The sequence below is a fragment of the Phocoena phocoena genome, chromosome 4, assembly GCF_963924675.1.
Source record: "Phocoena phocoena chromosome 4, mPhoPho1.1, whole genome shotgun sequence".
Classification (NCBI taxonomy): domain Eukaryota; kingdom Metazoa; phylum Chordata; class Mammalia; order Artiodactyla; family Phocoenidae; genus Phocoena; species Phocoena phocoena.
Genome location: NC_089222.1, coordinates 11,608,255 through 11,631,444, shown reverse-complemented (window position 1 = coordinate 11,631,444; position 23,190 = coordinate 11,608,255). Strand labels below are relative to the sequence as shown.

The window sequence follows — 23,190 nt, the reverse complement described above, 5'->3', positions numbered from 1 at the left end:
CTCCCCACATCAGGCCTCCTCAGAACGGCTGAAGGCTCAGAGGCTAAGCAACGGTGCCCGTGGGGCGCTCCACCCCAGTTCCAGGCGGGGGACTGGCCACAGGCTGCAGTGCCAAAGGGCACAAGGGTGTGGCGGGTCCCAGTGCCCCACACTCTCCACCAAGAGCTGCTTCCTCATCCGTCCTCCTCTGGCACAGAGACCCCCCTGTCTGGCAGGGCCCCTCGGAGCGACGCCAACCCTGTGTCCTTCTAGGGCCAACTTGAGAGCATTCAGAAATCAGTCCCCTATCTTCAAACATGCCAGATGCTGGGTGGACAAGAGACTGGTCTATAAAGTCCATGTTTCAACAGTTGCAGAAATGCCTTTAAAATACACACCAGCAAATCTCAGAAAGAAATCAGCTCTCCCCTTCCCAAATCCCAGCGCAACACAGCTTGAGGAATTCCTCTGCCCACAGCAATCTGGTGGCCTTGCGGGTCAATGCTTCTCAAAGACCGCCTTCTACACTTAATGGGCCAGGGTTCTAACCTCCCTGTGCCTCAGTTTCCTCATCTGTAAAATGGGAGCAATCACAGTACTCAGACTTATTGTGAAGGTTAAGAGCGCAGATGCATATAAATTTCTTCTGGCATATAAATTTCTATGGCCCCCTGTCAGAGGGGGCCATACAGTCTAGCTCCAATAAAGATGATGCTCTAATTATTATGGGGGCCACAAACTATGCGTTTGCCTCACTTATGTCACTTAGCGCTTTCAAATTAATGACAGAAGAATCTTTTCTACCCGGCACACACAATGTGTTTTTTCTACAGAAAGGGAAAAGTGGGGCCCATCCCCCAACTGGGGGTGGCATAGGAGGGGCACCAAAGGACGAAAGGGGTCCTCACAGGGTGTATGGAGGTCCAACTGCCGTTCAGAGGAAAGCGACGTCCATCAGCAGCCACGCTCAGAGGAGCGAGCGGGTAAAACAATCACCGTCCAAACAAGAAATGCACCACTGCCAATCCCAACACTTACGTCCAGAACCGTCCATTGTTCCACTACAATAGCATCGTAGCCCTGCATGGTTTTGCTATCTTCTGTGGAAGCTGCTTCAAAGATGAATACTCCATCTGTCAAGCCGTGTAAGGAATCTGTGGAGAAAGAAAAGGCGGGGTGGGGTGGAGGGAGGTTGCTGTAAACCGTCTGTGGCAGAAGCCTTACAAGCAGCAAAAATTTTCACTGCATTCATTAATAATCCCAATCAGAACATCTTTTCAGCATGTTAATTAAAGAAGGCATACACAACCACAGAGTCTAGCCCCATCAGAATGAATGAGACTAATTTACCTCGCAGTTTTGAATAATATCCTTGATTTTATGAGCCCAAATTTCATTGTTAGCAATCACCATTTGATTTCACGCGTTTACCTTCCTTTTCATGCTCCAACGTCAGGATGCACTGGGGAGAACTTATTCGGGGGAAATGCAGTCACTTAGAGACAGTTTTTAGAAGAAAACTATATTGAGGTGAGAGAAATTATTTTGAAGTGGGGATAGATGCAACGCAGCGCTCTGGGCTTGCAGACACAGTTCAGATGCATTGATTCCTCGACATTTGTGTGACGTGGGTGCAGTACATGGGACACTTCACACAGCTCTTATCAGGAGGTGAAATTTGGGGGAAGGGAGAATTTTTCAAAATGATTTACCATTGAAAACGTTTCCCTGGGCACTGCTATAGTTCATGGTAAAGTTCCATATAATTCAACAAACCTACATCAAACATAGCATGATTCAGAACTGTCTCAGGCAATGAAGATGTCAAGAAAAACACAACAGGGCCCTTGCCCCTGAAGAAGACTTTCAAGGAGGCACTTTTTAAGTTAATGGCTCCTAAATACCCTAGATTCACTTAGATGAGGGACTGTGGAAACAGACGAATGGACTCGGAAGCAGGGGGTTTGGGCCCATGCTCTATCGGAAAAGGGATCTGACCCTTGAGGGGTTTGGTTTCTTGTCTGTGAAAGGGGGTTGTAGACAGAGAATTCCTCCTGGTCAGTATTCTACAAATCACTGCTCAGTCGCACTGTGCTGGACTGAACTCTGTCCCCACCCCCCCACCCCCGATTCATATGTTGAAACTCTAACCTCCAAAGTGAGTACATTTGGAAATAGATCCTTTCCAGGGGTAATTAAGGTTCAATGAGGTCATAAGGGTGGGCCCTAGTCCAATAGGACTGATGTCCTTACAAGAAGAGGAAGAGACACCAGAGCACCACCCACCCCAACCCCCTAACCTTGCACAGAGGAAAGCCCATAGGAGGACACAGAGGAGGTGGCCATCTGCAAGTCAGGAAAGGAGGCCTCACCAGAAACCGAATTTGCCAACTCCCTGATCATGGACGTCCAGCCTCCTGATCTATGAGAAAATAAATGTCTGTTGTTCAAGCCAACCAGTCTGTGGTGTTTTGTTATGGCAACAGACATAAAAATATGTGTAGTGATATAAAGGACAATTCACACAATAATGTGATCTTTTCTTCATCAGGAAGGAAAGGGAGACAAACACAGAAAGCCCCCTGAGTCACACTGGAGCTCAGGAACTGCCAGTGCTTTCCAGAAGTCACAAAAAGACAGACAGATGGAAACATATAGCAACCTTCAGCTTCTGTCTTCCAACAGACCTCACAAGCAAGTCAAAAAGCCGTCAGAATGAGAAAATTATTTGCAACAACAAAAATAAGTAATAAATAAATGGCTACGTTTAACACTCTTTATTGTATGTAAAAAGTTTCCAGGACCTCCCTGGTGGCGCAGTGGTTAAGAATCCGCCTGCCAATGCAGGGGACATGGGTTCGAGCCCTGGTCTGGGAGGATCCCACATGCCGCGGAGCAACTAAGCCCGTGCGCCACAACTGCTGAGCCTGTGCTCTAGAGCCCGCAAGCCACAACTACTGAGCCCGCATGCCACAACTACTGAAGCCCGCGTGCCTAGAGCCCGTGCTCCACAGCAAGAGAAGCCACTGCAATGAGAAGCCGTGCACCACAACGAAGAGTAGCCCCTGCTCGCCACAACTAGAGAAAGCCCGTGCGCAGCAACGAAGACCCAACATGGCCATAAATAAATAAATAAATAAAAAGCTTCCAGGGCTGAAGGGAATTTTAACTGTACAACCTTTCCAGAGAACAACTTAACAATGTCTCAAAAGACTGAAACACAAAAGTCCATCCTCTTTGACTCAGAAACCCTACCCCTTTCAGTCTATTCTGAGCACCCTGGCACCCACTATGTGCCAGGTACTCTTGTGATCACTGGTGACAAATGAAGACCCCGCCCCCATGGAGCTTCCCCTGCCCTGCAGGGGGAGAAAACATAATGTCCCAGGGTATAAATGCTATGAGAATATAAAGTGGGCTGGGGCAGGGTGGGGTGTTGCATGGAGGTAGAGGCAATGGCACGGCTGTTTCTGAAAGAAGTGCTCAGGGTAGGTCCCTCCACTTTGAGTAGAGATATGAACTAACTGCAAGCCAGGCATATGGATCTGCGGGGTTTGAGAGTTCAAGGTAGAGGACACAGCTTGAATAGAAATGAAGAGTGAATGAGGGGTCACCAAGGACCAGACAAGCAGCAGAATCATGAGAAGAAATTCAAGACTAAGACAAGAGTGGGGAGATAAGCCAACCAGGGGCTTATCCATGTGACTCGCTTAGCCAGTGGGATCTTAGCGGGTGTGACACAAGCAGGAGCTTGCAAAGCACTGGCGTGGCTGAACTTGATCTCACATCTGTGCCACCACTTTGAGAGCACATGCCCCAGCTAGCCTGTTGGAACAGAGCTGCCCCAGTGGAGCTCAGCCTAGATCAGCTGATCCATAGACCTGAGAGTGGGCCCAGCCACCTCAAAGAAGTTGCTCCAGGCAACCTACAAATATGAGAGAATAAATTATTACTGTTTTAAGCCAGTGAGCTCTGGAGTGGTTTGTTACACAGCATCATCCTGGCAATATCTGACTGTTACAATGCCCAATTGAAACTTAAGAAATCTGAGACCAGTGTACTTCACTTAGCCTGGGGAATATTCCTGATTATTCCAGAATGATAGAGGGGCCTGACCAACTCAACAAACCACAGCTCTGAGGGGAATTCCTGGAGCACAGCAGCCTCATCCTGATATTCTTCCTACGGACAAGACAAAACTCCATTTCAAATAAGATCCCTGTGGGTTAATCAATGCTATGCTCCATTTTTGTATTTGTTTCCTATACCGAGAGTCTGTTACCAATCAGCCTTGGCAAAAGTGCTAAGCTTGCCTCTCTCATCCGCTCTGCTAAAACGTTCCCCCCAAGTGTTTGTTCAATGTCCTCCTAAAAGACATTTTACTAAGGTGACCGAGGAAGGACACAACTGCTCTCTGGCTGAACCACATTTAAATATTTTGGGCTCCAGGACAAGCACGGACCATAGTCCACCTCACTTATCAAGTTCTGGGTAACACAGGTCCAGCTGGAGCCCCTGCCACAGTAGGGATACCCTACGGAACCCCTTTGAATAAAGCTTTCCCAAGTCCTGACCTGGTGATGCTTGGGACCAGAAGATATTCACTGATCCTTCAGTAGCACATGATCACAGCACACATTTCTTCAAGGCTTCTACAAAAATATGTTATACCCAATTTCCAAAGTCTCTACCTACAGATCTCCTTACTGGTAAGACTCGAAGCCCTTTCAATGCGCCTACCACACGCTCTAAGTATTAGAGTGCTAGCACGATATAGATAGAGTTGAGGTCCACCTGGGGAAGGAGACAGCACAGCCCATCCAACTTTCTTTCCTACCCCCTGCCTGGGATCCCCTCCTTGGCTCCAAGTCACAAGCCTGGAAGGAGGGCTGTGTGGTCCAGGCTTGGGGGCGTGAAGCAGGAACAAGCCCAGGTCCTTATTTACCATCCTCCTAACTCAGTCCTGCCTGCAGCGTCTCAGCCCGCTGCTCTGCTCTTCTGAATCCAGAGTGCTGATTCACCCACTTCACTACATAGCAAGTTCAGAATGGCTGTCAAAATTTGGTCATCTGTAACAGCAAAAAAGTCAATGAACCACAGACAGCAGACAGCTGGGCTTTTAAAGAACCCCTTGTTTTGACGGCCTCATCCACCACCCGTCTCTTCATCACCTTCCTGGCTCAGCCTCGCTGTAGTGTGCTCCGAGCTGGTATAAATAGGTCTCTCTCAGACTGCAGCTCCCCATGCAAAAAGGTTAAATCATCCTCCATCTATGGAAAACATTCCGTTATCACTGCATTTTTTATTAAAGTAAAGATGCTTCCCTACTGTGCACAGAAAGCTATGTGCCCTGGCATTGTATAAATATTTGATGCCGGTCTTTTGGCAAAAGGGCACCTTAACTTTCCAAGCTTATGCTTTACAAGAAGGATGTGAGAAAAGGAGATTTGCCCTATTAGCCCAAGAGGTAAATTCTATGAGAAAACTGCTCTTCCCCTGCAGCCTCTGGGACACGAAGACTCCATCTAGCAAGCTACCCTTCAGGCTCACCCTAGGTGCTGCACCTCTCCCAAGTCCAGCGTGAAATGCACACGCCATCGACACAAGGGGTCGACGCATGTGGCCCACTAGAAAATGTTACTGTTCTCCTTTTACAAGCTAGGATGGTTTAAATGCCCACACTGGGGTCACTGGCATAACAGATGTCCTTGGCCCCCTGAAACCCCTTTTCCCCACCAGCACGGCACTCACGGCACCACCTTGGCTCCAGGAGTGGCCTGTACCAACTGCATAGCCATAATCGCCCGTGTTATAGGGACGCGCAGCCGCACGCAACCAATCGGACAATGGTGTGTGCAGCTCCCCCATCACCCCACAGCTAATCTGCTGACATTATCGAGAGTGGAGCAGGCCTGCTGCTTCTCTTGCTTCTGCAGCCCTCACTTCTGCTCTCGGTCTGCCTGCCTTCCTGCAGTCCCTGTTTGAAGCAGTGAATAAGTTACAGTTAGGGGCAGCCTGCAACTTCAGTGTCATTTATCAGAACGGATGACCAGATGGGGAGGAAACGCCCTGATTCTGTGCTTGCCAGCTATGAGGACCTCTGCCAGGCACACTCATGGCTTCTCATTGAATGCCTACCCCCCGCCGCAAGTTCTGCAAGGTTATCATTCCCTCTAAGTGGTGAGAAGATGGAAGGAAGCTATAGGCGTGAAACCATTTGTCCACATTCAAGCGCATACAAGGGCCTATCTCGATCTGAAATGTAGTTTGTGTGACTCCAAAGCCTATGCTCTTTCAACAGGTGACAGATATTTTATTTTGCTACCACGAGGATGTGTCAGGGGCTGTGCTCCAGCCGGGGATGAGCAGCCTAGGGGCCCAGCCTCATGGAGCTGGCGTGCTCTGACCACTAGGCTGCTCTCCCTGCCCTCGTGTTTTGTGGCATCTCAGTGGGGTTGCAGTGAGATGGCCTTACGGCTTCTGTTTGGGGCCAAATCCGTGCAGAGGCCACGCCTTCCTGCATGGGGCAAAGAAAGAACAAAAATATGTGTGTAAATGGATAAGCTGTATCTATCAACACAAGGGACAGCATACAGCAGCGAGAAAAAATGATCTGCAGTGACGTGTAAAAATGTGGATGAATCTCACAAGGAGAAGCCAAACGGAAAGAAGCCAAACAAGGGCAGACTCCACCCACATAAAGTTCACGCCCCACCTGTGACGCTTCCAGTCAGGACTGTGGTCGCCCTGGGGGAGAGGCATTGTGAGGTCGTGAGTGGGACTCTGATGGGGCTGGGATGCTCTGTTTCTTGATCTGGCGCTGGTTACATGGGTGTGCTCGCCTTGTGAAAACCCACTGAGCTGGACCCTTAGGATCTGTCTTGGTTTCTGTACGTGTGCTATACTGCAGGAAAAAATTTACTTAAAAGATGTGCCATGGATAGAAGAGAAGATGCATTTCATGGTGTAAGTGAAATTTACCCCTTATGTTATTCAGCGGCTCCTCTGAAATAGAAGCTACGCCTGCAACCACTAGGCAGACGTGCCTGGAGCCTGCGGTCGGACAAGGCAGTGGCCGTGAACTTCCTGCAACCTCATCCTCCCTTGCTCCCCCAGTCTGCAGGGGCCTGGGGATGCACACGCCAACATCAGCTCCCCCCAGCACTACGCATTAGTGCAGCATCCGGAAACCTTTATTGGTCGCCTCCTGTATACAGTGCACGGTGGACAGACACTGGGACGCCCTTGCCCAAGGGCCTGCAAACATGTCTGCCTAAAATATGTGTCCCTATGTGTATTTTATTTAAAATACGTACATGATTTTTACCTATGTATTTTGCAAATACAAGGCAATCTGGTTTATGTCAGGCATCAAAAATGTGGTGTGAATACCAAATGTTATTTGGATTGACGTGAAGCTGGGGCATCAGAGAGAGTCTTCAGGAAAACCTAATCTTTAAAGAGGTAGGAAAGGAGAGACTCCTAGGTACAGTGTGTCTCCTGATGTGACACAGCTCGTGGAACACAACAGCATCTGGAATGTATCCTAGACCTAAGGGCTTAATTTATCGAGGCCTTAGAACTAAATTCCAGTTTATAGGAAACAGAGGCTGGAGAAACAAGATAACATTATGAGGCCCTGGCCGGACAAATCCAGAACACAGGGCATTCTAAGAGGCTAATAGGTTTATTTCAAGCAGTCAGGGTCATGAAGAACGACTCTTCCAGGTACAGGAGCAGTAAGGACGTGGTCACCGTATGCAGTGCCTGTTGCTGGACTGGATTCTGGTTTGCGCTACTTGCTGCAAAGGGCATTTCGGAAACAGTGGAAGGCCTGTGAACGTGGGCTGAATAGAGATGATGCTGCCAGAGGCGGAAGGACTGCCCGGCTAGGAGAGGGTAAGGGTGGGGCGAGGGGAGCGGGAGGGCCAGGGGGCAGGGAGAGGGAGGGGGAGGGCTAGGACAGGGCCAAGGGCAAGGTCAAGGGCAGAGCAAGGTGGGGAAAGGAGCAGGGGGCAAAGTGTAGACTAAGAGGGATGCAGAGCAAGGACGGAGCCAGGGGGACAAGGCGGGTGAGAGCAGGGCAAAGACAGCTGGTGGTGGCCAGTGATGGCAGCAGGGACTCTGCAGGCCTGGAAACCCTTGGTGGGAAAACAAGCTTCAGAAGGTGGGCAGCCAGCTCCGCCTCGCCCTTACCCCAGACTCGTGGTACCCACCAGAGTCCTCAGCGGCAGCCGGCTCAGCAGAAGGTCTCCCTGTCCGGCCTTTCCCACCCTTGGGAAGCATAGATTCTGGCTTTCGTCTCACTGGCTGCAGTGTTTCCGTACGCCCATCCATCCTGCTGTCTGAGCATCCCCTGGGCTCATCCACGCTGCTGGCTGCCACCAGGTCCTGCTACTTCCCTAAGGGTGACTTTCAGCTCTCCCCTCCCCAGGGGTCCAGCCGGGGGCCTCAACCTATTTTCAAACCTCAAACCTCTTTTCTCTCCTCGAGTCCCTTTTCCCCACCCACACCCTTCTTTCTTCCAACCACTTTCTTGCCACTTAGCAGCTGGGCACCGTGGCAATGGCTTCAGTGCTCTGTGTCTCGGTCTCCACAGACGTAACGACAGTACCCATCCCACTCAGCCATGGGGATCAGAGGAGTTGCTGTGTGAGCTGCTTGGCCGAGGACCAGCACACAGGAGCCGCTAGGGGCGTGTTCCCATCACTCTGCTGCCCTTTCACCTATGCCTGAAGTTTACCAGACCCCAAGGCCACAGCCTCCCCAGCCCGGGACACCTGGGCGTTTCTCAGGAGGGACACCCAGGAGGCCACGAGCAGAAGCCCAACTCGAGGATGGTACAAGCCTTTCCACGTCCTGGGAGGTAAAGACTCAAAAACAGAAGATGGAGTCTTAACTGGATTATTTGGGCTAAACATCACCTTGCTTATGGGACAAAGTTCTCATGCATTTTATGACCCTGTAGAAAATATTCTGAAGCACAAATGTCTAGTTAAGAAGACTGATGCTTTTCCAGATGGCAAACAGCTTAAAGATGTGCTCCTAGCTCTGCCAGGTTTATTTGTAAGGACACTAATTAACCTACTAGAAATAGGTTCTTTTTATAACGATGATTAGCTTGCTTTTTTTTTTTTAATTCTGGGAAAAGAACATATGCATGTTTCCTCCCTGCCAACGGAAAGCCTGGGCTTTCCTAGAGCAGAAACGCGCTAACCCAGTAAGCCCTTCTCCCAGGTCACACGCTCCCTCCTATCAGAAACGTCAGGGTGAAATCGCATTTGAATTTTGAGTGGGTTCAGATGCACTTTGTTCTGAGGATTTTGCGGCCGTCACCGGGACAGGGATGTGCAGCCATGGGGCAGCCCGACGTGTGGGCAGCCCTGCTGTGGAGATGTCACAGGCTTAGTGCAGGCTGCTCGGCTACACTTGCCAGGGAAAATTTCATGTTCTGTCTTCAAGCAGGAAGGCTGGATTTCATGCAGCTAAAGCCAAGGGAGGATATAACAGCATTTCCAACACTCCAGTCAGATCTGAAGCAAGACTGTATACATTATCTGTGTTTTTGGACTCAAGGTTGGAGAACGGGATTAGGGGAGGAGTGGAGGTGGTAACGGAGCCTTGGTTGCCAAAGGCAGAATGGCTAGACAGACAACGAACGGCAGCGTGAACTTTCAAGTTCAAGGTGTCCTCTCTTGGGGCTCAGCTAGCCTCTGACACGCGCAGGCAAGAGAGAAAACTTCCCCTTTGAAACCCCAGTTCTCCCAAGGTGGGGACGTGACACGTGGCTGCCTCGGTGGCTGCCATGTCCAGCGCCTCCCTACCTATCTTTAAGATGTTAATGCAACTAACATCAGTTTCCCAGGGAGATATGCACAGTCACAGGGAGGCCCTCTGGGCCCAAGAGGAGCTAAAAGGAGCTGTTGTTGTCACACTCAAAGACGGGCAATGGGGTGTCCCTGCAGGAAGCAGGGGGTGGAGGGTTCCTTCCTGGCCCCCCCTAATGCTAATGACGAGGGCTGTAAACATCTGGCCCTAGCACACACCCTGGTGTTGGACGGTGCTCTTCAATAGGCCGGGACGACCCCTGGCTTCCAAGAACTCTGCAGGCACCCAGGGGAAGCCTCCTGGAGCAGAGGGAGTTTACTGACCTTGCCGCCAGGGAATGGAACTGACTCTTCCTTAGTTGTATTAATGAAAATATACTCTAGAACTGCACTGTCCAATACACTAGCTATGAGCTGTACGTGGGTATTTAAATTAATGAAAATTAAATAAAATAAAAATTAAGTTCCTCAGTCATACTTACCACATCTCCAGTGGTCAGTGGCCACTGATGGCTGGTGGCTACCATACTGGACAGCACACATACAGAATAGCCCCGTCGACACAGCAAGTTCTAAGAGACCACCCGTCACCTTTCTAATGTCCTTCACCCATCCACAAATAGTCGCGGCCCACGATACCGTACAACGCCTGCTACTACTATATGAACATGCTAACATTAGATATTGCTACTAAGATAGGGACAAGGGACTTGCACTTGTACTTGTTCTAAGGTTTTGGATGCTTGCACGTATGTACATTCAGAATTAAGACTGATGTCTCTTCCAAGGATGCTTGTTAGCATCTCAAGGGTCGCAAGTAATATAGCATCCAAACTCTGTTCCTGACGCTGCTAATTTTTAGAGAGAAAACTGCTCAACGACCAAGACGCAGGGCTGTCAGTGCCCCCTGCCACGTTTTGCTGGGATCATCGGATTTGGTGTTACTTTACGTTTCATTTACTTCGGGATCCTGCTGGCTGGCAGCCCTCAGCATGCACACATGCTGGCAGGTTGGCCCTACTCCCCAAGTTGTCTCCCGGTTTCGATGCCCCTAGCAACTCAGCTTGCCTTCGTGTTAACTTGAAAACCCTTTCTTTGCCTGTGACACGTCTCCTCACTTTGGGCAAACTTTCTCTCTGCCTTAGAAAAGCTGACACCAATAGCGCTACCCATGCAGCAACCCCCCAGAGGGAACCCATTACTGGCAGGGCCACTGGGTGCCGAGAGACCCAGGAGCAGTGTGTATCCCCATGGAGCTTACAGAAACCAATTCACTTCTCTGCAGTTAATTCCAAGATGCTGCTATGGTTGCTTCAAGCTGTAATGGTGTCTACAAACAATTTGTACATTTGGAGTGGCATGATCCTGGGGGGTAATTAACAAACCCTGGGAAAACCTTTTGAAAAGGTTTTAAAAGCAACCTAGATCGAGGCCACCATCATCAACGAAACAGAATTGCTCCCCCTTCTCTGTCATGTTAGAATAGACCTGGCTGGCTCCTGCAGGGGTCGGCAGAACATGGCTGGTGAGCTTTATGGAAGATTCCTCGAGATGTGTTCATCAGAAATCAGACGCAGCATGCTGACCCGCCACAGAGCTTTCTGAATAGGGCAGGCTCTGAGAAAGAGGAAGCAGCAGAGTTCAGAAGGGCCCCCCGAAGGGTGGGCTGTGCCTTCCCTACCGTTGACCAAGCTGAGGGAGAAGACCGAGTTCACCAGGACGCCGCCCTTCCGGAAGTGGTCGCTCATGTGCTCCAGCCAATTGGCATCCAAACTGCTCACCGTCTGGCCATTCCTGGAGACCCGGAGGGGAATGGTGACGGGATAGTATTGCCGGCACTTCTGATGGCTCTTCGGTTTGTTGAAAAGGGCGAAAATCTCCATTTCTGCTGGGATTTGTAAAGAGAGTAGGGAGAGAAGAGGTCAGATGGGGACATACTGCCTCACTGGGCCTGACGGGATCTCTCAGGAGCCTGAAGAAGCCATATCAAAGGCCAAAGTTCTGTTAGGTTGCACTGTTACCTAATAATAAAACCTGATTCCGGAGACTTCCCTGGTGGTCCAGTGGTTAAGACTCCGTGCATCCACTGCAGGGGCCGCGGGTTTGACCCCTGGCCGGGGAACTAGGATCCCACGTGCCACGTGATATGGCCAAAAAGAATGTCTTTTAATTTAAAAAAACAACCCCAAATCCCCCTAATTCTAAGCAGTAAGTTAGGGTGCCTTAAAAGTGACATGGACCTCAAAGGTTGAGTCCTAAGGTGACTGCCAACAAAAATGTGGCACTTGTCATCTGCCTCTACAAGGCTGAGGTCACTAGTCACTGCAGCCAGCGACCTCAACACACCCTGAAAGGCGTTCAGGGTGGAGATCAGGAGCCCTCTGTGCTCTGAGAAAAACTGGCAGATCAAGCCCTTAGATAGTCAGATATTTTCAGGAGAAGACATTATGAGCCCAATTCTTGCATCTCCTCCTATCTAGAAAAGCACTAAAAGCATTAACAGTGACACCTGCTCTCGTGACTAGCAGCCAGCCTCTGCCAACATGTGTGCTCCACTGCACGTCCCCCTTCACTAAAATCATGTCTAACACTGACCTTCTCCCCACCTCTCTGGAGCAGTTTCTCAGAACTATCCGAAACGCTGTCTCCCAGGCTAGACATTTTGCCCCAAATAAAACGAACTAGCAACTCTCATGTTGTGCATTTTTTAGTCGACAGGACTTAGGTTTGGAATCTGGCATATAGCTGTTAGCTGGGATTCATTTGTACGGTTAGGTGTTTGAGAGAAGGACACAGTAGACATTTCTAGAAATTCATACAAAGGTGTGTTTTAGAAGAAAAAGCAGACATATTTTGGGGCGAGAGCTGGTCTTAAAAAAAAAAAGTAAATGCACAGAGGCACATAAAGACAAAAATACTGCTGTAATTCCTGGAACCTTGTACATCTCTGAACTGACTATTTATAAACCACAGTGGTGTTTCCTGGGGCCAGACCCATAATACTTAATCAAGTACATCAAAAATACATCATTGATATGTAAAAATAAATACATTCCAGTAAATGCACGTTCCTGCCTGGAGTGGTAGGTCGCTCAAACAGCCAAGCAGGCCCTGAGAGTGAGGCTCTGCTTCCCGTGCCTTCATTTATAGCTCAGTTCTTTAAAAATCAATACTCACTACACCCGGCAGCTGACCCTCGCCTCCTGCGACACACGGTACTGGCCGTGAGTGAGCAGTGTCAGCCTCCGGAAGCAAATACCTGGAATTTCAATCGAAGTCTGGAGGTCTATTTTTGCGTTACTCATTCAGTCAAGCAATCAGAGTTCACCCAGCTTAAAAAGCTTTGCTTACATGGGCTAGTCAGGAATATGCTTTGGTTTCCAAAAATATCTATTTGGATAATAAGAAAGTCCCCACCCTTCTTCCGAAGAAATATTTTAAAGGTCATAAACAATGACTGACATTAGCAAAAAGGACAAAGGACATCCACGCTCCTTGCAGGAGATACCTCGTCTAGACTCACATTCTGGGACACTGCATCCCATATTTCGGTATTTCACAATTTTTCCAGTATCCGAGTACATTACTTTTTAAAACGAACTCACTCTGCTTTATCTAAATAAGTGCACTTAAACAGGAAACTCTGCTTCACGACCATAAGGGAAAACACTACCGTTTGCCGTAAACAGGAGTGAAAGATGAGGCATGGTCACACCAAGAATGTCCATCCACGTAGCAAACTCAAATTATCTCACAGGGCGACTGTATTCTGGGACAAAGGAAGGCTTTGCACAGCCCCAACTGAGCAAGCACCAGCAGAGACCTCTGGGGAGCATTGCTGGGCCACAGACTTTGTCGTCAGCAATGGTGAAGCCGACAGGGAGACCTTTTCAAGCTATCCATGGGGTAGAGCCAGTTAGGAAGGAGGGGTCCCCATCTTCACAAACGGCCACCTGGATCTTCAACAACCACCGCTGGCCTGTTCATCATCCCCAGCCCAAATTACCTTTCTGGGTCCGCTTACCTGACTCAGGAAGCCATCTACAATCCAGCCAGTAAGTGCTTTCGCAGGAGAAATTAGGTCTTGGTATATGGAGCTAGCAATCCCTAGACTATTTCGTGACTTTCAGATACACACTTTAGGAATGGGGTCATGCAGACAGCACAGAAGGTTTGTAAAGGAGGGAAATCAAGCAATGGATTAGAGCTGGGGGTTGGGGGTGGGACAGGAAGTGATTGGGTGTTCTCCAGTCCAAGGTGCCAGTGGTTCAAATAAGACCTGCAGCTACTAAAGGCAAAAGAGGGTAAGTCATGCTTTAGCGAGTCCTTGACTGCATTTCAATTGCTTCAAAATCAGACCCTGTAAGCTTTTGGGTGCAAGTCGTTCATTTGGGAAGTAATCCCAGGAAACAGAGTGAGAGAGCAGGGACGAGAAACAGAGAAGAGCTGAAAGCCAAGGAAGGCTGCATTGATGAGCGGGTTACTGTCACGGCACCTGGGGACCTGACACACCATATACGCACACCCCATACTGCTCTATGAGGGGCAAGGAAGCCGGGCATTTGTCCTCAGGGATGGAGGCCACTCCTGAGGCGTTCATTCCCTGGGACATCTGCCCAGGCAGAGGCTAGGAAAGCTGTCCTCAGGTGACCCCAAGGTGGGCCAGAGCACCAGTCCCCATGGTCTGCTAAATGCATACGAATTATCAACAAAGAGAAAAAGAAATCACAGCCTCTGCACGGGAGGATGAGTGGGGAACTGAGAAGTGGCCCAAGTCCAAAACGACATGACAACACTTGATCACACAGAAGGATCCCCAGTCACATGGCAAGACAAAACCACAACTTTCCCACACGCATGATGAAACAGAACAAGGGAAGGCAGAAGGGAAGAAGCATGCTTGGGGGTGGGGCAGGGCAGGGGGAGACAGAGCGGGGAGACAAAGGTGGATGGTGGGGTGCCGACAGCGCCCCTTGCTTTCCGTCTGGATCCTCCCCAGGGAGGAGGACCAAAGCCAGAGCCAGAAATAGATTTTTCAGGAAGGAAAAGGAAAGGCTGTCGGACTCGAGAGCCTCCAAAGCATGAGCAGCAATGAAATATTGGAAGAAACCTGCTTCCAGATGCCCAAGCCTTCAGTAAACTCCTCTGTCCCGCTGCCTCCTTGGCCACAATCGTCTTTCTACTCACATGGAAACCAGCCAAGAAAAACTGTCCCCAAACGATGCCCTTTGATGTTTTAATATTCTGACTCTCCAATACATATCCTCACAGGAGCAGTCACCAGGGATTCCAAAAAGAAGACCAAATTTGTTTACATTTTCTTAGCTGCTCTGTGACTCTGCCATGACCCCAGCTGGAAGATTTTTCCAGACATGGGACAGAAAGTCCCAAAGGAGGGGGAAGGCATTGTTTCTGAGAATGGCCGCAGGACTGGCCTGGCAGGGCACCCAAGGAGCTTCGAGACTTGCACTTCTATTTCTGTCTCGTTGTCTTGCTGTGTTCCCCTGACATGGGGTGGGGGTGGGGGGCGCGGGGGGCTTGCCTTGTGTCATTTAGATCCTTTGTGTCCAGAAAAGGTAGTAGTCCAGAAGACATGGCAGGTGCCACACCTGTGTCTGCTGGATTGACCTGAGCCAGACAAGGGCAAGGAGCTAGGTGGACAGGGGGAGGAGGGCACGTGAGCCTGGAGGCGGGGCCAGCTGGGCGCTGCCGGCCTGCCAGCCAGGTCCGCTGGGCCTGGGGGAGGCCTGCTTGCCAGGCCAAGTGTGGGGCCCGCTGTCTGCACAGCAATCCACGGGGCCCACTTGTAAGGATGTCAGCGGCCCACAGGATGGGAATGTATTAATGAGGGCCATCACCACCGCCATCATCTCACATGACTCCAGCCTCCACGGGGGAACGGTGTCCCTTCTATGCCCAGAAGCCTTAAGTGGTTCCCCCAGAATCACAATCTGGTAAGTGACAAATCCAAGACTCTTCCAAACCCCCAATGCTGGGCTGTGTCCCAAATCTAACACAAGGCTAATTTCATCGGCTCATGGAAAGCGGGAGCTGACAATGACGATGTGCGTGTGTGGGGGGGAGGGGGGGTGGGGAGGTGTTCAATAGCTATTTGTTAATGGCCTGAGTGAAAGGCCAGGAAGATGGTGGCAGATTGGGGGTGGGGGACAGAACCACAGGGTAGAACTATTCTGGGGGCTCCGGGAGGGGAGGACAAGGCCCAGGGAGAAAGGGCAGGCTCAGGGGGCATCCCCCCCAGAAGAAGCTGCCTGCCAAGGAGGCCTGCTGAATAGAATCCCCCTCCAGAGAAGGTCACGGCAATCCCCGGCTCGGGTTCCTGGCTGCATCTGTAGGCATTTTAAGTGAGCAGGTGCAGGTAGGAAGGGTAACTCTTGGAAGAGTTTGCATTATTATTTCAGTGCCAGTGAGAACCAGCTGACTTTGCGTGAACCTGTGTGGCCTCCTTGTTTCTCCTGCTCAAGTTTCAGCGACAGAGACAAGATGGGAATGCTGGAGGCCAGGAGAGAAGTGCCAGGGGTCCGTCCCGCGACACCTCCCTAACCTGGCCATGCACTGGCCTGTCTGCGGAGAATGAAGGAAGCTGCCCCCCAGCACAGAAATGCATGGAGAACGCGGCATGGGAACGCGGTCCTGTCCTTCCCAGGTGCTCTGCGTTTCACCAGGAGGCTGGGGCAAGCTGGATGGGAGAAGGGAAGCAGCCTGCAGCAAGGCTCAGGTAATGTCTGCACGGCCTGACCTCAAACCTACAGGAAATTCCCTAGGACGAGCGGGAAGAAACCCAGGTGGGCATGGGGAGCAGAACCCCTGGACCAGAGCGGTCCCTGCAGCCCGTGGGGAGGGGGAGGGGAGGGGCGGCCTGCCCTGTTTCCAGATGAGAGCTCCCTGGCAGCCCTCCTGAGCAGCCTTTGCCGCACAGCTCCCCCAGGCTCCTATAAAGGAAACAAATTAAAGGAGGAAAGGGAGGGGGAAGGAGGGAGGCTCCCTCTGGATTTTTTTTAATTGTCTTGCTGTGATTGCCTATTTAAGCCCACCTGGCAGAGAGAGGCGTAAAAACACTTCACCGTCCTTAGGGGGCCCTGAGAGAAAGGGAGGTGAAAGCTGAGTGAGCAGCAGGGAGGGGGCATTGGGGACGGGGTGGGTGATGGTGCATGGACTTCCCAGGGAAGGAAAGACTTCCCCGGAAAACGATTAGGAGAGAAGCTGGGGTCAGTTGAGGGCTGTGAATGGGGACAGGGTCCCTGGACGGCCGGCCGGCCTTCTGGGAGGCTGAAACTATGGTTGCTCAACTAATGCTCAGACCAGGAGATAACATTTAACTCTATGAGGGCACGCAGGCGACTGTCCTTATCTGTGATACGGGTGTAACAATAGCATCTTCTGTCACAAAGCTGTTGTGAAGCATAGTCAAGACACACGGGGAGAGCTCAGAAGAGTTCACTCAGAGGGCCGTCACCGTGATGACTGTCCATCCCCTGCAAGGCCACGCCTGTGCACTCGTAACCCCTGTGTGTTCACTGACTGATGGAAAAGACCCAAAGGTTCATTTATTCCACCAAAAGAGAAATAAAGGGTAACAGTGAGACCCGTGGCCTCCTGCGCAGAGAGATCAGTGCCAGGCTCATGAGCAGACAACAGACACACACAGCTGCCTACTGAGCAAATCTTGGGGGGTGGGCGGCACTATAAGCCCCTCAACAGCTGGAGTCCTCATGCTCTGTTAGGCTGACCACTTCCAGACACACCCTAACCTGCTATTCCTCAGCAGGAACTGATTTTCTCATAGAAAACAGGGACTTGAGGAAATGAGATGCAGGCCAAGACACTTGTGGTATCACGGGGGGGGCGGGGGTGGTCTCTGTGTGCCCAGCGATGGGGGAGGAGTGTCTGAGTGATCGAGGGAACAGTCACAGGGCAGCAGGAGGGACCTGGGGCGGAGGGTCCCAGGACAAGCCTCCCCAGTTAACTCAACCCCAGGAGGCAGGACGTCTGGAAGGAATCTTGGAGAAAAGTGGATTCTGGAACAAGGAATATCTGAAAACTCCTGAGGGGACCCTCAGTATCAAGAGCCCCCTTTCTCCAAGGCAGGGTTCTGTGCAGAGGTGGGGGCAATGGTCAGGACGACGGAGCCTGTACCCCAGTCGTAAGAACCGCCACTTAGGAGTGCTTTAAATGCATCTCTCCTTTCACTTTTCTACAAGAAACTTTTTTTTTTTTTTTTTTTTTGTGGTACGCAGGCCTCTCACTGTTGTGGCCTCTCCCGTTGCGGAGCACAGGCTCCGGATGCGCAGGCTCAGCGGCCATGGCTCACGGGCCCAGCCGCTCCGCAGCATGTGGGATCTTCCCGGACCGGGGCACGAACCCGTGTCCCCCGCATCGGCAGGCAGACCCTCAACCACTACGCCACCAGGGAAGCCCAAGAAACTTTTTTTTTAATCCCTATTTTACAGGGCAAGGAGCTGAGGCACAGGAGGGTATCTTGCTCGAGAGGTGTGGTTCTTAAGCCCGGTGCTCCCTGTGCTCTCTCCTGGGGCTTGTGATGCCCTGATCCCTCAACCTCCCAGGGCCTGAGATGGTACAACAGAGGGGCTCCAAGGAGGCCAGTCCTCCTTCTTGGGATTCAGCCCAACAGCCATGCAGAAATGGGGGATTCTGAAATAAGACTGGGATGTTCCTTGGGAGGCACCCACGGGATCCAAACGTGCTCTCAGCTACTCTGTGGGAGCAGAAGTCCCCCAAATGAGCCTCTACTTCAGCACATATTTAAGAAGGATCAAGGCTTTCATGAAACGGTCCTAATCTGTCCCAGAACTGAGGCTGCTGCCAACTCCCCCTCCAAGGTCAACTTTGCAAACAAGCCCCAGAATTAACCAGCCCACAATTTTCTTTCCAGGAACTACTGACATAACAAGAAAAACAATTTCACCCTCTTTTCTCCTCTGGCCGCACCGCACGGCCTGCGGGATCTCAGTTCCCAGACCAGGGATCGAACCCGCACCCCCTGGAGCAGAAGCGTGGAGTCTTAACCACTGGACAGCCAGGGAGCCCCTCACCCTCTTTTCTACTCTCAAAGTATAAATGGTTCCTCGTCATTTCTAAGAGGCTAACTTCAAGTATTAGTACGTAAATAGTAACATTAACCAGGGAGATGATCCAGGAAGGCCTAAAGAGAAAGGCTTCGTAAGACCTGTGGCCGCCTCCTGTCAGTCTTGTCACTTGTCACCTCCCAAAGGCTAGAAGAGGCCATGCACCTCATACGAGGGCCTGGCTCTCAGGAAATGGCTCAAGGCTAGATTTCCTGGAGAAGGAAGATGAAAGGGAATCACGGGGAAATGAAGAGAAACTTAGCTCCCTGTAGACTGAGGGCCTCGGTAAACCTTGTTCGTCTGTCTGAGTACCACACAGGAAAGACCAGGCAGAGAGCGGGCCTGGGCTCACACATCAGATCTCTTTCCAGCCTGGGCAACAGATGGACTCTCTGAACCTCAGTTTACTCAGCTGTAAAATGGGCAATGATGCAAGAGCTCACCCACATCATAGGAAAAATGAAGAGATAGTTATAGGAAAGCTTGCTGGTCCAGCGCCCGGTCCACAGGAAGTATTAATAAACGTCAGCTATTATCATCCTTGTTGTGTCGCTAGTTGAAATCCCCAACCTAAAGGGCGTGCTCCGACGGCCGTTACAATGTGATTCAGAGGAGTCACTTACTGGTGGCCTCTCCTTGGCAGTTTTCTTTCCACGGAGCTCATCTGTCAACTATACAACTCCCTGAGATCTGGCTGTTTACAGCTGGGTGAGCTGAATCACCAGCTTCCTGCACAATTTGTCCTCAGCTGGCTTTCTTGATTTCCTTCTTCAGGCAGATATTCAAAACAAGGGGTCCAAAAGTGGAGGCTGCTTTCTGCACTGGTGCCCAGCAAAGTTTACACTTCCTGTGTTCACACGGGGTAATTCAGGGGCAGTGCAAGAGCGTGCGGGAGAAACGACCTCCCGTTCTAGAATCTACTTCACACGTGACCATTTGGAGCAACTACGAGTCAACGTCATGTGGTTCTGCCCCCCTGCCCCGCCCCCCCTTCCCCTCCACACCCCTGGAAGTCACAGCTTCAGGCAGGAAACAGTCAGGAGGCCCAGAAAACAGCTTGACAGTTTCTCCTGTTTGATGGACCGCTCCCTCTACACTCTAGTTCCATTCGTTTTCCTAAAATGCCAAGGGGATTACTGACAAGCTAGCAGCCTCTCTCTCAGCGGGTCAGAGTCCCAGCACTGACATACTTACTTCCCGAGAGTGGCTCTCCATGCCCTTCCAGTGGGTCCCCATCCGGTCCATCCAGAGTCTCGCTCACCCCGCATGGAGGGGATTCTGTGCCAACCCCGGCTCCCGAGGGCGAGCCGGGCTGCTGGGTGGTGGGCGCCTCCCCTCTCGGGTCCCGGCCGGGCTCTGGGCTTCTGTCCATCCCCACCGGAGCGTCGGCAGCCCCCAGGTTCTCTGTAGCCACACACCTGCCAGGCTCCTCTGTCGCATCCCGGGCATCCGCTGGGGGGCTGCCACCTGCCGAGTGCCCAGGGCAGTGGTACTGAGGTATAACCCCGACAAATTTCAGGCCCCGACTCGCAGCCTCCTGGATCTGTGAGGCAAACAGAACGAAGGGAAACAAGTGAATGGGATGTTCTAGCAAAGGGGCAACGAAATACCTCAGGGAGGCCTTGGGGACATTTCTGTTTGAACATGAAGTCTCTCGAGCTGGCAAAGGTTCCGTGTCTTCAAGGCAGCGCCCACACCCCAACCCTGGCCCAACTGGGGACAGAGAGTGTGGGGCTTATTTTTTTATAAACTATGGAAAAATAATGCATTTGGCTATGAAGGGCTGCGACGGCCTCTCTTTGAAACACTGTGTTAGTCCCGATTGACAATTGTTTTCTAAGAAGCTGGAAGAAGGTTCTAAAAGGATGAGCTGGAACAAAGAGTGGCTGAAAGAGGAAGTTCATTTTGGTAAGAGTTTATTTTCTTGTTATTTTTTTTTTCTGACGAATCACCTACTTCCTGCTCATCAGGCTACTATATAACTCAATACGTCTATATAACCATATACTAACTACCAGATGACATTTTATGACCCAAAGAGCTTCCTCTCTGAAACAATTGTTTTGGCAGAGAAGGGCAGAGGTGGGGAGAATCACCACCGCGCAAAAGCTGACACACGCAGCCCCGCAAGAGGGGACATCTGAGGATATCAGTCCACACCCAGCCCACGGGCATCACCTTGGGCTGACCCATGACTCTGCATCCACCATCCAGTCCAGGTAACAGGTGGCACCTTCTCACCTCCTAAGCCTCAAGATGGGGGACGGATGGCCACACTGAGCTCTGTACCCCGTGAACGCTCCCCTCCCTAAAATATACCCCAGGCAATTGAGTGTAATAGTCATAAGGGAAAACAAACTGAAAGTAGTAGCCGAATAAAATCAAGCAAGAGCTGGCCAAAACTAGAAGATGGGCTTTAGGGGACTTTCTGGGCAAGAATGCTGAAGTCACTTTACAAATAAATCAGGAGGTGGAGACCTCAGAGCTCTGTGAGTCTTAGTCACCGACTCCCAAGTGGATGACCTCAGAAAATCTCGAGGCTTCTGCAGTGATCTTCTCCTGTCATTTGAGAATTAGTAAGAAATACCAGCACAGAGCTACTCTCTAAAGGAGAAGCAAGCCTTGGCAGCCCTCCCCGGATGACCCACCCTAACTTAAAACAGGAGGTCATTTTAGTTCAACACTGGCCATTCTAGAAAATGGCCTGGAGCAGCTACACGAATGTACAGCCCAGTCTTTCTGTAAGGTCTAGCCTGTGCTAGATGTAATGATAACAACAGTATTAATTGTCATCTATCACAGACCTACTATGTGTCAAGCCCTACACTATGTGCTTCATATAAATTGTTTTGCTTAACCCTTGAATGACCCTGCATGGTATCACGATCCTCATTTCAGATGAGGATGCTAAGGCCCAGAGACATTAAAGTCATAAAGCAAGCTGTGGGTAGCCAGGTTCAAAGCCAGGTCTGGCTTGGGCCCAAGTTCATTCTCTTAAGTACAAGGTCAAGTGGATACATGTCAAAGCATCCAGTTCTTGGATATGTACGTGCCCACACAAATGCCCATGGTTGGCTCAATTCATGCTTCAAAACTTAAAAAAAAAAACTTAAAGTCATCCTTTCCATCCTGAAAATTCATTTTTTACCCATTAATCTGTGATATCTATCTACTCTTAGAAATTGTTTTGGAAAGCTTCTAAAACAACATACAGGTCACAAAAGTTTTAAAAGAAAAGACTGAGGAGATAATTATACCAAAGGGCCTTAGGTTGAGGGAAGGTAATATGTACAAAGCATAGCTCTGAGCTTCCTGGCAGCACAAGCGAAAAGAGAAATGCAAGGGATTTCACAGTCCCAAACGAAATAAGGAAAGACTCCTGGTCAAGAAGAGAGAAGCGTAACGAGCTAGTAATTTGTCTGACATATAGGAGGTGATCAATAAGTATCTGTTGAATGAATGAATGAATGAATATATTACATAATGAGTGGAAATGTGTCTCCTCTCCCAGAATGAGCTCCTAAAAGGTAGGGATGGAGACCAATTGATTTTTCAGCCCTAGACTCCAACAAACATTTATTAAGTCCCTATACTGGCTCAAACCAACATCACAGTTAGGTTCTGGGGGATACAAAATAGGAGTCCTGACTCTCAAAAGATTCAGCCAATTATTGTAAACAGACTTTAAGAATATTATACTAACATGGCACAATAATGCTTATATTATAATGTTATATAAAAAAATCAAGATTCTACACTTTTTAGACACAGTATGACAGCTGTATAATATTTGTGTGTAATTTTTCAAAATTTATCTAATAAGCATGCATATTACCTTTATAATTGAAAAAAGTAAATATTCCAGAAATTTCTCATAGAGGGTGCTAAGCGCAATAATGGATATAAAGGTATAGAAAGGTATAGATTACTTCTGCCTGAAGGGGACACTGAGACGTTTCTCACAGAAGGTCAGGGCTGTAATAAACGAAATGGAGTAAGACCACAATACAACTAGAAGACGTGAGGGGTGTGGCAGAGCTGGAATGTGCATGCCTCACCGACAACATTCAAATTCAATTTTTTCCCCAAAATATCGTGCTAAACAAATCCTATTAGGGGACCCAATCTGTGGGAGGCTTTGAAGGATGAATAGGAGTTCACCAGATAGGTGAAAAAAAGGGACAGGGCAGTGCAGGTAAAGAGATGGACGGATCATCACGGGCAAAGGCTTGATGGTGTGCAACAGCCTGAGTATTGAAGAAATTTCTAGAAACATTTCT

At 50.0% G+C, this 23,190-nt stretch overlaps 1 protein-coding gene across 1 annotated transcript in view; it reads right to left on the bottom strand.

Annotated features, from left to right (window-relative positions):
• RFTN1 (raftlin, lipid raft linker 1) overlaps nucleotides 1–23,190 on the bottom strand; it is a 194,732-nt gene that overhangs the window by 41,876 nt on the left and 129,666 nt on the right. Inside the window, exons 4-6 of the mRNA XM_065876692.1 lie at nucleotides 20,105–20,453; nucleotides 11,488–11,691; nucleotides 1,018–1,133 (exon numbers count right to left, since the gene is read on the bottom strand). Coding sequence (XP_065732764.1) covers nucleotides 1,018–1,133; nucleotides 11,488–11,691; nucleotides 20,105–20,453 — 669 coding nt within the window. The remainder of the gene's footprint in view (nucleotides 1–1,017; nucleotides 1,134–11,487; nucleotides 11,692–20,104; nucleotides 20,454–23,190) is intronic.